The 15,687-nt window shown below is 38.0% G+C and overlaps 2 protein-coding genes across 2 annotated transcripts; one reads left to right on the top strand and one right to left on the bottom strand.

Annotated features, from left to right (window-relative positions):
• The first annotated feature begins 3,422 nt into the window (after nucleotides 1-3,422).
• Nucleotides 3,423-7,375, top strand: trappc4 (trafficking protein particle complex subunit 4). The gene is made up of 5 exons (XM_058414290.1): nucleotides 3,423-3,625; nucleotides 3,800-3,974; nucleotides 4,819-4,922; nucleotides 6,250-6,376; nucleotides 6,477-7,375. The coding sequence occupies exons 1-5, from the start codon at nucleotides 3,451-3,453 to the stop codon at nucleotides 6,553-6,555; spliced, it is 660 nt and encodes a 219-aa protein (XP_058270273.1). The 5' UTR covers nucleotides 3,423-3,450; the 3' UTR covers nucleotides 6,556-7,375.
• On the bottom strand, nucleotides 6,904-14,302 carry slc37a4a (solute carrier family 37 member 4a). Its single transcript, XM_058414286.1, has 9 exons — nucleotides 14,147-14,302; nucleotides 12,773-13,046; nucleotides 12,182-12,414; nucleotides 10,630-10,873; nucleotides 9,245-9,403; nucleotides 8,968-9,053; nucleotides 8,766-8,879; nucleotides 8,354-8,492; nucleotides 6,904-7,922 (listed from the first exon to the last, which is right to left on the bottom strand). Exons 2-9 carry the CDS (start codon nucleotides 12,918-12,920, stop codon nucleotides 7,756-7,758), a joined length of 1,290 nt encoding a protein of 429 aa, XP_058270269.1. The 5' UTR covers nucleotides 12,921-13,046; nucleotides 14,147-14,302; the 3' UTR covers nucleotides 6,904-7,755.
• Nucleotides 14,303-15,687: the final 1,385 nt, after the last annotated feature.

The raw sequence follows: 15,687 nt of genomic DNA, 5'->3' as shown, positions 1-15,687 counted from the left end.
ACAAAAAACGTAGCACTTAGAAAAGTGTTCATTGAAAATCTGAAGCTCTTAAACATTCTGAGAGCTTGTGGTATGAATGCTGATCATGTGAAATTGTTAAGCAGGAGGGGATATTTATTAGTCAAAGGCAGCAGTCATAGTGTGCATCCTGGGAAAGCTTTTCCAGTAAGGCTGGAGGTACTGCTGTGCAATGACAAGTGGAAGAGTTTAAGACATCAATCAGTAGTTGACTCTACACTATATCCACTCAAACTCACTCACTAGCACACAGACCCCCAAGCCTGGGGCAGTGGGGACAATTGAAGGCCTTGGCTCCAAGCTTTATTTTTTGGTATTGTCTGTAAGTCATAAAGACATTGTTTACGGGACTCTGACATTCAACAGTCAACCGCTGCCTGCAGCTAAAGACAACAAATACACTCTGAAATCTTAATAAGGACCTTTTAGACCAAACATCCTCTAGATTTCAACACTCACTTCAACTCTCACAAGTCAAAAACCTATTTGCATTGCTGTATTAAGATATTACTGATGCACACATTAATATTCCAGTATGGTTAATTAATGATGATTTCAACTTAAAATGTCAACTTTAACTTTTTATTTTAGGCCATTCGTTACAAATAATAGGATTTAGTTGCTATAAAATTATGTGATTATTCATATATTTGAAATGATGAATTAACAAATGAATGTCATTATAGTAGACATTTAGTAGTCGACAAAATTATAATTATAATATAATGTTGGGTGCAATAGTAACTGAATACAATTATTCAAATGACCTAGACCTATGACACTTACATTTACAGCATTTGGCAGACGCTCTTATCCAGAGCGACTTACAATTTATCTCATTTTATACAACTGAGGCTTAAGCGCCTTCCTCAAGGCCCAGCAGTGGCCGCTGGGTGGATCTGGGATTTGAACTCACATGGCAGCTTGGGGGAACTGGGATTTGAACTGACAACCTTCTGATCAGCACCTTAACCACTAAACCACCACATCCCCCACTTACATAATGCCATTAATGCTGATAAACCTATATAAAACTATACCATTTACAGTAATGGCATGGTGGTAATGACATTGACAAGAATATCCATAAGTAAAATGAGTTTAATTTCACTGCTTTTGTTAAAACCACTAGCAAAACTATGGCATTATAATGGTGCTTCCCTTCTGTTTGTTCATACCCCAGTCACAGTTTGTTTGTCACCATCATATGACTGCAACATAGCAGAAATACACTGAGATGCAAAGTCAGCTGTCATTTTCTAATTAGGTCATAAGAGCCTTATATTACAAACAAAATCTGCTACTGACTCAGAGTATCAGGTAGTATTTGACTGCTAGAATAAGCCTATAAATACTTCAGTAGGTTTCTGTCAGTTGTCACGAAAGGTTATGCTTATCCTTATGCGTGTACTTGTCATGTAGGCTAAAAAATGCTTCATTTATTTTAAGTGTAAATGCTATATACAGTGATAATATTCCAGTAGAAATTTAAGCATCACCCCAGTCAAGCAATCTTTATCTATCTGACTAAAACCAGTCAGAAAAACTTGATGTCCATGCTTTATTTAATGCACAAATATTAATACTAAGAAAAAATAATATGCGCAATGATGCTTAATATGGATTATAGAAAAGATAAGCTAGTGGGCTGGGGCTTCTCATTACTGGCAAAAACTTGAGTGGGGTAGAATTTCTATGTTCTTGAGCCAATTTTCTGCGGTTTTCCAAAACATTTCCATACGGCTGCATAAATAAAAATATCATGTGACTTTTTATTTTAAGTAACAGCTGTTCTTCTTGTCCTCCTAAATCAATTCTGTAAAAAAAATAAATAAATAAAATAATAATAATAATAATAATAATAATAATAATAATAATAATAATAATAATAATACAGTAATAATAATAATAATAATAATAATAATAATAATAATGTGAGAGACCTATTTAATTAATAAACTCAAACATTTGTCATAAGTCACTTTGTATCAGTTTGGCCAGATATCACTTATCATTTCTAATAGATTTAAAGAATTTGTTGTTACATCCTTTATTACTGAAATGGATTTTATTTTTTTAAACCAGAACTATACCAATAATCTAATCAGAAATCTACTGGGCTCTAATTAGATGTAATGTAATCTGATCCAGAGAAGGAAACAGGAGAATTCCCAGATGGTACACCAGTCTGTCGCAAGCCATCACGCACACACATTCACACCTAGTGGCAATTATTCTTTGCAATTAATCAGTATGTGTTTGGACAGGGAGAGGAAAATTGAGAACTTAGAGGAAACCCACTTGGACATGGGGAGAACATGTGAGACAGGACACACATAATAACCTGAGCTCAGAGTTTAACCAAGGATAGATAGATAGATAGATAGATAGATAGATAGATAGATAGATAGATAGATAGATAGATAGATAGATAGATAGATAGATAGATAGATAGATAGATAGATAGATAGATAGATAGATAGATAGATACTTTATTCATCCCAAAGGGAAATTTAAAGCATGTTGTTATCTTCTCTCTCTCTCTCTCCCATACATATATTTCATTTCATTTCATTGTCTGTACCACTTATCCGATCTATCTTCAGGTCACGGGGAGCCTGTGCCTTAGGCCTCATCGTGCATCAAGGCAGGATACGCTCTGGACGGAGTGCCAACCCATCGCAGGGCACACACACACTCATTCACTCACACAATCACACACTATATATATATATATATATATATATATATATATATAGATAGATAGATAGATAGATATATAGATAGATAGATAGATAGATAGATAGATAGATAGATAGATAGATAGATAGATAGATAGATAGATAGATAGACATTGAAGGATTAGGACACACCATAGAAATTGGTTAAGGAACAGTAGAGCTAAGATCCTGAGGGAGTTCCAGACTGAGAAACAGCTGCTGCCTAACCAACCAGACACAGTGGCGGTGGACGAGAAGCAGAAGATAGCAGTTGTGATATATATGGCAATCCCAGCCAACAGTAACACCAGGAAGAGGGAGCATGAGAAAACCGAGAAGGCACAAAGGGTAGAAGGTGGTCCAAAGTGGTTGCAGTGGTAATAGGAGCATTAGGGGCTGTAACTCCCAAACTGGGAAAGTGGCTTCAGCTTCCAGTTACAATAGCCAAGGTCTCAAAAGAATGGAGTACACTATATTGCCAAAAGTTTTGGGACACCCCTCTAACCTCTCCCTATATATATATATATATATATATATATATATATATATATATATATATATATATATATATAAATAATATATATATAGTAAAGCATCATAAATTTCATAACGCCTCCATGTAATCTTATTTTGACACAGTAGTTGCAGTGAGGTCACGTGGTGCATGTGACGTGATATGTTTCCGCATCAGCTGTTCACTCTGAATCGCAAGATGGCGATATTCAGTGTTTATGTTGTCAACAAGGCCGGTGGACTAATTTACCAATATGACAATTATGTTCCTCGAACAGAAGTCGAGAAAACGTTTAGCTTTCCACTCGATATAGTACTCAAGATTCATGATGAGAAGGTGGTGGTTTCATTCGGTCAGCGGGACGGAATCCGAGGTGGGCTGTGATTACTTGCTAGCTGGCTAACTAGCTGAGCCGTATATCCATGCCGTATATCCAAGTCCTTATTACCGACTTATAAATGATCACCTACTTGTACGTTTCGGTCATATAGTATGTAAGTGCAGGTATAAATTACTGTTACTTTTTGTCCTCTTATTTCTCCTGTAGTTGGTCACGCTGTGCTTTCTATTAACGGGGTGGACGTGAATGGCAAATACACAGCAGAAGGAAAGGAAATACTGGAATACCTGAAGGATCGATCAAACTATCCTGTTTCTATCCGGTTTGGCCGAGCACGACTGACCTCCAATGAGAAACTCATGCTGGCTTCAATGTTCCACTCGTACGTGCATTTAATTAATATACAAGATGTTATGTTTTCCAGTCAAGACATGGCAAACTTTGAAACTGTTGTTGCATGTTGCACTTTTTGATAGATAGATAGATAGATAGATAGATAGATAGATAGATAGATAGATAGATAGATAGTCCTGACCTCAACCCAATAGAACACCTTTGGGATGAATTAGAGCGGAGAATGTGGGCCAGACTTTCTCATCCAACATCAGTGCCTAACCTCACAAAATACGTTTCTACAGGAATGGTCACGCCTAAACTTTGTGGAAAGCCTTGTGGAAAGCCCAACAGAGTTGAAGCTATTATAGCTGCAAAGGGTGGGCCAACTTCATATTACATTCATGTGCATGTAAAGGCAGACGTCCCAGTTTTGGCCTGACTTGCGGTCTCCGCTCTAATTCACCCCGAAGGTGTTCTATCGGGTTGAGGTCAGGACTCTGTGCAGGACAGTCAAGTTCCTCCACACCAAACTCACTCATCCATGTCTTTATGGACCTTGCTTTGTGCACTGGTGCTCAGTCATGTTGGAACAGGAAGGGGTCATCCCCAAAATGTTCCCACAATGTTAGGAGCATGAAATTGCCCCAGCCCAAACCCTGAAAAACAACACCTGAATTTAGTGATTTGGAGGGGTGTCCCAAAACTTTTGGCAATATAGCTTATATACACAAAAATATAAGACTAAGAAGAAAACCTTAAATATAAAAAAAAAAAAAACAAGTTAAGTTGTAGTAGTGCAGATATGAAATAGAGTTGTGGATTTAACCATATTTACATCAGTATTTACATCATAGATTTATTATTACACTGAACCTGTTGCTCGTTTGTAGGTTATTTGCCATCGGGTCACAGCTGTCTCCTGAGGTCGGCAGCTCAGGTATCGAAATGCTGGAGACAGATGTGTTTAAACTGCACTGCTTCCAGACACTCACAGGTAAGCATAATGCACTCGATATATATATATATATATATATATATATATATATATATATATATTTAAAAAAAAAAGGTTTGGTGCAAGAGGCAGTGAAGTGTTTAAAGGCATTTTTAAGTTTAAACTCTGTAAAACCAAACCCTCATCCTTGAAGTGCTTATTAATACTCATTTTAGTTATTTTAGAAAATATAGTTGAGGGTTAAGGGCCTCGCTCAAGGGCCCAGCAATGGCAGCAGGACCACCAAGACAACACTGCTGGGCACTTGAGCTAGGCCCTTAACCTTCAGCTGCTCTGTTGTATAAATGAAATAAATAGGGCTGTCAGTCGATTAAAATCTTTAATCGCAATTAATCACATGATTGTCATGAGTTAACGCGAGTTAACGCATGCGCTCTCTCTCTCTCTCTCTCTCCCTCCCTCCCTCTCCCTCCCTCTCCCTCCCTCCCTCTCCCTCCCTCTCCCTCCCTCCCTCTCCCTCCCTCCCTCTCCCTCTCCCTCTCCCTCCCTCTCCCTCTCCCTCTCCCTCTCTCTCCCTGCCTCCCTCTCTCTCCCTCCCTCCCTCCCTCCCTCCCTCTCCCTCTCCCTCTCCCTCTCCCTCTCCCTCTCCCTCCCTCCCTCCCTCCCTCCCTCCCTCTCCCTCTCCCTCTCCCTCTCCCTCTCCCTCTCTCTCCCTCCCTCCCTCCCTCTCCCTCTCCCTCTCCCGACACGTCATGATGTTTATCCCAAGCCAATACGAAACGAGATCCCACCCCTCCCGTCACCCATGGTTTGTCTGTATGTGTATTCGGAGCCAGTGAGCAGCAGACTTTTTAAATTATTTACAAAATTTTAAAAACTGTGTTAACGCGCAATAAAATAATTGTCGGCGTTAATGAATTAATGAGTTAACGCGATAGTAACGCGTTATCTTCCCCAGCCCTAGAAATAAATTTAAGTTGGTCTGGATATGAGTGTCTGTAAAATGCCATTAAATGTAACTGTAAATATAAAATAAGTAAGGAATAAAACACATGGGAGTGTGGTGTCATAGGAAAATGGTCAGTACAGTACAGTCATGTATAAATCATCCTCCAGCCCTTTTTAGTGTCAATTTGGAACAACAGAAAGAGGATGACGGATGTGTAATATTCGTTTACTGGACTGTTTCTCAACACATCTATGTCATACATCTAGCACGTCTGTGTCACTGCTCTGTTGAGAACTATCTACCACACTAATGAAATCTCAGTGGTGTTTCCTTTTCTCAGACGGATGGGGTAGAGGAGTTCTGACAAATTGTTAATAATAATTAATATAAATAATAGATTCAGTCTCACTTTCACAGGGATCAAGTTCATCGTGCTAGCGGATCCTCGCCAGTCTGGTGTTGACGCGCTCCTGAGAAAGATCTATGAAATCTATTCAGACTTTGCCTTAAAGAATCCTTTCTACTCTCTGGAGATGCCCATCAGGTTGGTGTTCTAGGGTTATATATGTAGTTTATTCTTTAGCATTACCATCATAAATTCACCCAAAAGCAGTATTTATGAATATTGTTCCATTTTATTTCAGATGTGAACTTTTTGATCAAAATCTGAAGAGCGCTCTGGAAGTAGCAGAGAAGGCTGGTACATTTGGGACAGGTTCCTGAGCAGAAGTGCCACATGTTTGATGTAGCACTGTCTAGGTTCAACAACCAACTGTATATAATATGGATTATTGGATATTCCTGATGTGTGGAATACCTAAAAACATCTTTGAAAAATTTGGATTAAATCAGAAGGAAACCAAAAGGATGAATAAACCAGATCTGTGTTAATGATTTAAGTCAGTGGGAGCAGTGACAGCAAATGGACTTCATCCAGTTTTTTTTTGGAATGGCAGAAACAAAGTTCTTATTTATTGGTAAACACTGTCTTGTGTTTCTAGCACCATACTGTACAATATGACTGCATCAATAAGGATTCCACTGTAAGATTAGAAATCAAACTTCAAAATCTGATGTTTGTTAACATCTTTATTTAATATAAATGTTTTCATTATATTATTGAACAACTTTTATTTCCATAACACCACATACAATGTTAGAGTAACAATAAAGAGGTAGAACCATGTTGAGTTGCCTCAATTTCAGGTGGAGTTGTAAATCCTCTATCTCGCTTATCTAAATGACATGTTAGTCATGACATGCTGGAAGTGGTTGTGACTCGCCGCTTGGAATGATTAAATATCGAATTGTTACTACTTTAAAATACTATGGTGTTTGTTCATTATCAAAATACTGATTTTATAATTACATCTGCAATACTATCCACTATGGGTTCAAAGTAGAAAAGTGATTTGGAGGATTAAATACAAATTATACCTCACACCAATTACGCATCCATAAAATCTGTTCAAAGGAATGTTTTTTGTTTTGTAAACCCACAATTTGTAACTATTAAAGCTAACTGTGTGTAGATAAACTTTGACATGGTGTTTAAATTTATTTATTCCTAAACATTTGTTCCTTTCAGATGCCTCAAATGAGAACAAGTTATCCCAAAGCAAAAGCACCCTAAACATAATCTTCATAGTGTTTCAAGGCTACTCCATAACCAATTTAGGAATATTCAGAGTAACTTCACTTCCTCAGATGACACACTTTTTCATTTTACAATACTAACCTAAACCAATGATTACACTTTAACAAAACATCACATCAAATTCCTTCACATGTACAATAAAATCCTGCCTTTTCATTTTACACTGAACATACTGGCAACGATCAGGTTTAAAGAAATCGTAAGTGTTGGAAACACCATTTTGTTACCAGTTTTAGAACCAAAAGAAGCTCCAGTATCATCGAAGATCAATCAAGCTTCTTTATAGCACGTCCCATCTTGGTCTGGATGTTACGGAGAAGGAAGAAGCTAACTGTAGTGACAGCGCAGATTACCTCTGCGACCCAGAATGCTGTGTCCCAGCCATAGTGTTTTGCGATAGTGCTGAATGGCAACCCAGAGAGAAAACCTCCAACTGGCAAGAAAAGAAAAACATCAACAGTCATCTTTAAAATGTTTCTGTCAAATTATGTACCAGCTATTAGTTAATTATTAGATACACTATATTGCCAAAGTTTTTGGGACACCCCTAATCAAATCATCGAAATCAGGGGTTGGGCTTGGACCCTTAGTTCCAGTCAAAGGAACTCTTATTGCTTCAGCATACCAAGACATTTTGGACAATTTCGTGCTCCCAACATTGTGGGAACAGTTTGGGGATGACCCCTTCCTGTTCCAACATGACTGCACACCAGTGCACTGCACTCGCTTATCCATTTGTGTACTGGTGTGCAGTCATGTTGGAACAGGAAGGATATGTCAAATGTATGTTTTATGAAACAAAATAATCAGAGTTAAAGAACTTGAGCATCATTTATATTTTATAGTTTCATCGCAAGACCTTACCATTTGCCATCAAGGCTACAATAGCATGTGATGTTCCACAGTAGTTGGAAGGGGCGCTCTCATTAGCAATGACTCCAAACAGAGCGATTGGTCCATAAGAAGAGAAGCCAAAAACAGCACCCAGAGAGAGAATCCAAACCTGTGTGATAGTTTAAATAATCAGATGTTAATGAAATCTTCCATGCTGGCTGAATTAATTAAAGATCTCCCTATTTCAAAGTACATAAGGTATGAGGCAAGTAAGTTTGAATCCTCCGTGTTTTTTTCTCCACTTCGCATGGCAGACATGCTGAGGTTTGCAAAACCACAAATAAAGCATTACAGATTTACTGATAATGCATTTTCATAACATGATGGCCTTTGAAACAAAAAAAATCTCTGTTTTAAATGACCTAAAATGTCCTAAACTTACATTTGAGCTTTCCGGAGTGACAGTGGTTCGGAACAGATACATGGAGACGTATATTCCTGCCATCATGGACAGCAGGAGACCATGCCGTGGGTTACCGTATGCACGCAGTCCTTGCTAGAGATCACAAAAAATAATTTAGAACACTGTTATTGAAGACTATTTCCCATGATAATGTCTCAGAGGCTAAAAAATATGAACTCACCCGTGCTACAGCCCTGTCTGACAGATATCCAGCAGCTAAACTGCCCACCAGCCCTCCAATCTCCAAGGCACTCATGTAAGAACTGCCTGTGAAAAAGTCAGACTCTGAGTCAGAGTCACACTTCAAGCTATGACACCTTAATATCAGGGTTGTTCTCTCATGTTACAATATAATATATCAAATATTTTCTTCTACATGCAAATACAGAAGTTGAAATGCTTCTGTAAAAGGCTTTTGCTCATTCTGAATATTTCAGTAATAAACCAATCCACATTACCCATCAATGCTGACTGGCCCTTTTCCTGGATGAGGAAGAGCTGCCCCCAGTCTGTGCAAGCAGTCTTCACTCCAAACACTACCAAGTAGCTGAATGACAATAACCACAGATATGGTGATAGAAGGAACTCCTTCAAGGTGCTCTTATCCCTACTAGAGGCTGGAAAAAGACAAAAATAGAATTTACAAAAAAATGTTATTGACAGTTTAAAATAGAATGAATTCTGCTTACAAAAGGACATTTTTTCAATCTCCATCCAAGTGTATTGTGTGAGGTTTGAGTACTGTTCAAAAACTATTTCATCACAATTCTCAGTACTGAGGAACTGAAAGACTCTTTACTTTTCTTTGTTTATAATGAGAGCCTAAGGGCATTTGAAGAATTGTAGTGTTAATAACATTTAAAATAAAATTAGATTACAAAATGATACATAGATTAGAAACTAAAACTACTGTATTTTGTCTTATGACAAAGACATGAGATAATAGCATAGAAAAACATTGGATCAACACACAGTAAGGTAATTCTAATTATTATAATTATTCCAGAGGTTTTGTAACATCAGAATTAGTAGTCCGATTTATGAAAAGATAATAAGAATAATACAGATTTGGAGTTAGATTTACAAAAAGGAAGAGGACTGAAGAGAGATAAGTTTTCTTAGACGTTTACTATGAATGATTTTCAAGTAAATGCACGTGGCATATATTTCTCTCTCGGTACAAAGAAACACATCAGAATTTTGCTTGTAGTAAATATGCTACAGATGTGTTATTCCAGTGGATGTATTCGGTCTAAGCTAAGAAGTGATTTTTAACCAAAGTCTGCATGTGACTGAACTGATTCTCAGAAACAGTTTTTGCTTTAACAGTAAGCTGATAACATCGAGGAGTAACCAAGCGAGCTTTAAATTAAAATTCCTAAATGCTGACCAAAACAAAGATCTGCTTTAATAGAGCTTCTGTGAGTGAGCATATTTTACTGTGACCTTCAATAACCTAACTCTGATCCGTTCTGTCCATGTTTACCTCACATGAGGGACACACTGGTACAGAGTCCATTACTCGACTGTGCAAGAGCAGGCATTTTTCTCATGGAAAACAAATAAGAAGAAAATAGACTGCCTATAAAATCTTTCAGTCATTTCTACCTGAAGCAGACCTTCATATTATTTCTTAGTCTTAATTCACATTGTAAATATATCCAGTATCAGGATATGGTCATGTTCTGGTGGCACACTGCTCTTATCAACTGATTTCTGCTTAAAGCTTATAAAGATAAGAAAAGCCCTACACAAGCTAAACTGGAACACTGCTTAATGCAACAACAGCATGGTAACACAGATTGTTCATGTATGTTATATGAACCAACAAACATGCTCAAACCTGCTTTGCCTTTCTTTGCGTTAGCCTCTATACTGGGCAGTCCAACATCTTTAGGCTCATTCTGGATCACCAGCAGACAGACCACTGACATGACCATACAATTCAGGCCTGAGATGGATAGAGTAGACCTCCAGCTGTAGCTTTCAGCCAGAAGTGTGGCAATGATTGGTCCCAGTCCACCAGCTAGGTTCATGCTGGAAGACAGCACTGCCCACCACGTCCCAAACTGAGATGGCTCAAACCACTGAAAAGATGAATACAGAGTCAAACTGGTAAATTTCAGTAATTCATACTCATGAATGGTTGTCAGCAGCCCCATAGCTTTTGGTACAGTGAACAAGTAACTCATTCAGAATACCACATATTTGCTAAAGCTCCAGATTTTTATGTAAACCTTACACTTACTTTATACTCACTGGAAATTAGATCAGTTTTTATCTACCATGCATTTTGTATGTACAGTATACTGTTACTAACGGTTAACCATTTGTTGCTATAGACAACACGTGTCCCTGCTGTGCTAAAAACGGTCACCACATAAATTATATCTGAGCAGTGGTAGACATGTTCCATTTATGGATAGAGTAGATTGAGGACTAACAAGCAGTGTATAGTAACGGTGTAATGCAGTGCCTCTATCTACATCTGTACAATGCTCCAAACCTCTGTGTCTGGATTGAAACCTGTACGTTTAATGATGCTGCTAGTAAAAAAAATATGATACTTTAAACCTCATTTTTTTAATAATGTTATTGTTGTCCTTTGCCTGCTCCCTGTTCAGGCTTGGAAAAAGCAGACCATCTAAACCGCATATATGATTTGCCACAGGTTTCATACAGGATGGTCTTCCTGACACAATCCTCGGATTTTATTGGGGCTTGGGTGATATAATGCCTGTATGTTTAAGATTTTCTTTTAATAATGATTCCATAACAATAAAAAAGGCACAAGGCACAAACAGCCACTCTCTAGATAAAAGCATTCCAGGCCAGAATATTCATCACTAAGGAAGTGTTTAGGTCCAGCTACTGGATCCAACTAATTATGATGATAGACAATAAAAATAGTGCACTGTCTATTCATATCTCTATTTGTATGCGTTTAGAACACATTGTCTATTCTCTCAGAATAATATATTTGTATGTGTTACGTACCTGTATATAACAACAGATGGACTATATTTAGTTTGTATAACTATATGCATGATCTCATGAATGTGTATGTGTAGGGGTGGATAGCCCAAAGAGTCAAGAGTAGACAGGGTTCCAATGGAAATCTATGGGATGAAAATTCTCATCAAGAGCAAAAAGTTGTCTAAGGCACAAAGCCGAATGCTTTGACCTGTGAGGGGGCCCAAAATTCCTACTGCTGTTCCTCCTTATGGTAGGTTTAAATGATAAAGTGAATAAGTTGCATCTAATACATGGTCAGCTAAGTACCTATATAAAATTTTCATACTTTCTAAGATCCTGAAGCAGCCACAACACTGTTTTGGCAGTTTATAAGTGATTCGACTTTATTCAATAAATCCATGGCTTCATAAAATCCATACCTTGCGAAGCACTTTTCCACATGCCGGCCATCCAAATCCCTGGCCAAGTCCATTCAGGAACCAGAGCCCAGAGAACATGGCCACAGTGGAGGACTGTGAGAACAGAACATTGATGCCACCCACCATGAAAAGGCCAATGGAGAAAAGCCATCGTGCACTTATCTGATCGGAGAGCACCCCACTAATGAACTTGCTGATAGCATAGGCCAGAGACTGGCTGCTGGTGATAAGACCTGCGACATGGAAAGATAAAACAAGAATTCTTTATGATGGTGTGGAGAGTCATTATATTTCAGAATGAGTGTCTGAAATGTGTGAGACAGGATATGAGAAAACGATCTCATCTCTCATTTCACGTTGGCTTAACTGATGTCAGCTTTTGTTTTAAGACAATTAGAAGTGCCGGACACGCAACATGCACAACTACAACAAAGCCAAAGGTCTGAGATTGATTGTGTTAGTGCTCTTAACTTACTACAGGCTTATTAGGTAAAGGTTAATAGTAACTGTGGATATACAAATCTGAGAACTTTAAGATGCATACAAGATTAGTATAAGAATAAATAGTTCAATAAAATTATGTGCTCCTACCCAAGTCATCTTTTTCCAACTTGATCTCTTGCATTACAGAAGGCATTACAAAGGAGAAGGTCTTCCTGTTGAAGCAATACAGTGTATAGCCCACAAACATGGCAAGGAAAATAGTAGTCCGGTAGTAGCCATATCCAGACTTTGCCATAGTGTTTTTAAATCCAGCAATAATGAGTCTTCAGGACTGTTTCTAGCAAAATACAGATGTTAAGAGTTCAACTCGTTCAGCACACGGAGATGAACTTTGCATCAGGATCCACCGAGCACTGCAGAACTGGAATGATGAAGAGAACAGGTTGTAATCAATAAAGAGGTTAATGGTCAACCTGGAGGTGTCCTGTCTCACTCAGGGGACAGTCGTATGCTGGAATAAAGCCTTATTCACATCAGATGTAAAATGAATGTATCATGAATGTGCTGTCTCCTACACACTCTCGCCTCTTCCTAGCTCTACACCTCGTGCACTGAAATGCTGTCCGATTTCGGTGCGGGCCTAAAGTTCAACATGGAATGTTATTAACGATAAGCTACAACTCAGGAGCTTAATGATTTACTTTGGGGTCCAGCTTTGTTATGGGATAGGCCTGATCTCTGGGGCATGAATAGACCACCAATTCAGGTAATTGGTCGGCTTTAAAGGTCACAGTTTGTCCTACAGTAATCGAATGTTTTAAGGCTGTAGCTAATCTTGTCAGCTTGCTGTTTTACTGATGATATCTGTTTTACTGATGATATCATGTACACACTCACTCACGATCAAATGCAAAATGCACTCGCACTATATGATGCAACTGAGACATGCCATAAAAGGCTGGGAAATTATAAGAAATTTAGTAGGTTTTGAATTCTTCAGCAGGGTAATTACATTAAATTACATTAATATGCAAGTTGTTCAGAGTGGATTTTACCTTTAAATGGTAGTAGAAGGGAAACGTGATAAATGTATTAGGGAGACTGTGATTGTGCATAAAATAAGACAATGTCTAAAGATTATCTATTTGAAGACTTCCTATCATGAATGTTCTTACTTTCTTAATTAAATCAACCACTAATCTGAAATGCATGAGGTTTGAGAAGAATCAAAAGCCACAGAGATCTCCATTTTATTATAGAAAAAAAACAACAATGGTGTTCTGTACAGGTAGAACAGGAAAACAAAACTGCAGCATACGTGGCAACACAAAAATAAATCACAACTCCAATTATGCAAAAGCCTGTAAGCAACAACCGATGATTGCACCTGATTAATTATGACATTTAAATTACATTATGAATGTATTATGTAAAACAAAACAAAACAAAAAAAAAACGCTGACAACAAGATGTGACTCCTAATAGTTTAGTAGTCGAGTACTTCCGGGAAGAAAAAATTACCTCAAACTTTTGAACCCTAAAACTCCTCGGCGATTTGACACGTTCAATTAATAAATAAATGTTTTGTGTTATTAAAACCTAAGATCCGATCCTAAAAGCCAAATGACAGAACAGAAGTTCCTCGAGCTGATACAATGTTGTCGCACTCTCGTTTCATGAAGAGCTGATGCATCATGGGTAATGTAGTTCGGGGACGTCATGTGCTAACGAATTGCAACAACACATTCCATAAATGAAGAAATACCCAATCTCCAGATTTGAACCCTTACTGAAAACCTCTGGAATGTCATCAAGAGGAAGATGGATGGTCACATACCATCAAGTAAAGCTGAGCTGTTTGCTTTTTTGCAAAAAGAGTGGTATAAAGTTTCCCAACAGCAATGTGAAAAACTGGTGGAGAGCATGGAGCCAAAACGCATGCAAATCAGGGTTATTCCACCAAATACTGATTTCTTAATGTTATTTAGCCAAGGCATTAACACAATTTGTTTACAAATTATTTGCATTTTGTTTTATTTGAGTTATTAAAGCTCTGCAAATACTGCATGATCTTGGGTTATTTTGATGTGTTGTCATTTCCTTTAAATATACACTCTAAATAACAATAGTTATATTTGGAATTTAGGAGAAATATTATCAGCAGTTCACAAAAAATTAAACAAAACTGTTCATTGCACCAATACATGTACCTGTAAGAAAAAAACATAAGAAACTGATTATTTTGCAGTGGTCTCTTATTTTTTTTTCCAGAGTTGTATACACATGCGTCATTTGTAATATGTTGGATATATATATATATATATATATATATATATATATATATATACACACACACACACACACTGATCAGGCATAACATTATGACCACTGACAGGTGAACTGAAGAACACTGATTTTCTTTTACATCACAAGGATGGCTGGGTGCGTTTGTGTCGCTTACCTGGGAAACGCATGGCACCAAGATGCACTATGGAAAGATGCAAGCCAGAAGACGCAGTGTCATGCTTTGCGCAATGTTCTGCTGGGAAACCTTGGCTCCTGCCGTCCATGAGGATGTTACCTGGACACGTACCACCTACCTAAGCATTGTTACAGACCATGTACATCCTTTCATGGAAACAGTATTTCCTGATGGCTGTGACCTCTTTCAACAGGATAATGCTCCGTGCCACAAAGCAAAAATGGTTCAGGAATGGTTTGATGAGCACAACAACGATATTGAGGTGTTGACTTAGCCTCCAAATTCCCCAGATCTCAATCCAATCAAACATCCATGGGATGTGCTGGACAAACAAGTCCAATCCATGGAGGCCCCACCTCGCAACTTACAGGACGTACAGGATCTGCTGCTAACATCTTGGTGCAAGAAACCACAGTACACCTTCAGGGATCTAGTGGAGTCCATGCCTTGACGGGTCAGTGCTGTTTTAGCAGCAAAAGGGAGACCAACAAAATATTAGGCAGGTGGTCTACACAAGATTAGGCAGGTATTATTCTGTGAATAATATACATTGATACCTCTATTTTTACTACATATCTAG

Source organism: Hemibagrus wyckioides, linkage group LG17 (assembly GCF_019097595.1).
Source record: "Hemibagrus wyckioides isolate EC202008001 linkage group LG17, SWU_Hwy_1.0, whole genome shotgun sequence".
Taxonomy (NCBI): domain Eukaryota; kingdom Metazoa; phylum Chordata; class Actinopteri; order Siluriformes; family Bagridae; genus Hemibagrus; species Hemibagrus wyckioides.
The sequence above is the reverse complement of the archived record's forward strand: the minus strand, read 5'-3'. Positions and strand labels throughout refer to the sequence as shown.

Bases quoted from the DNA above. Each gene is read 5' to 3' on its own strand.
- trappc4 (XM_058414290.1), top strand. From the start codon at position 3,451: ATGGCGATATTCAGTGTTTATGTTGTCAACAAGGCCGGTGGACTAATT. The intron at 4,923-6,249 runs GTAAGCATAATG...TCACTTTCACAG, and splicing joins CTGCTTCCAGACACTCACAG to GGATCAAGTTCATCGTGCTA. The intron at 6,377-6,476 runs GTTGGTGTTCTA...ATTTTATTTCAG, and splicing joins TCTCTGGAGATGCCCATCAG to ATGTGAACTTTTTGATCAAA.
- slc37a4a (XM_058414286.1), bottom strand. From the start codon at position 12,920: ATGGCAAAGTCTGGATATGGCTACTACCGGACTACTATTTTCCTTGCC. The intron at 9,054-9,244 runs GTAATGTGGATT...ACTTTTTCACAG, and splicing joins GGGCCAGTCAGCATTGATGG to GCAGTTCTTACATGAGTGCC. The intron at 8,493-8,765 runs GTAAGTTTAGGA...ACTATCACACAG, and splicing joins TCACTCCGGAAAGCTCAAAT to GTTTGGATTCTCTCTCTGGG.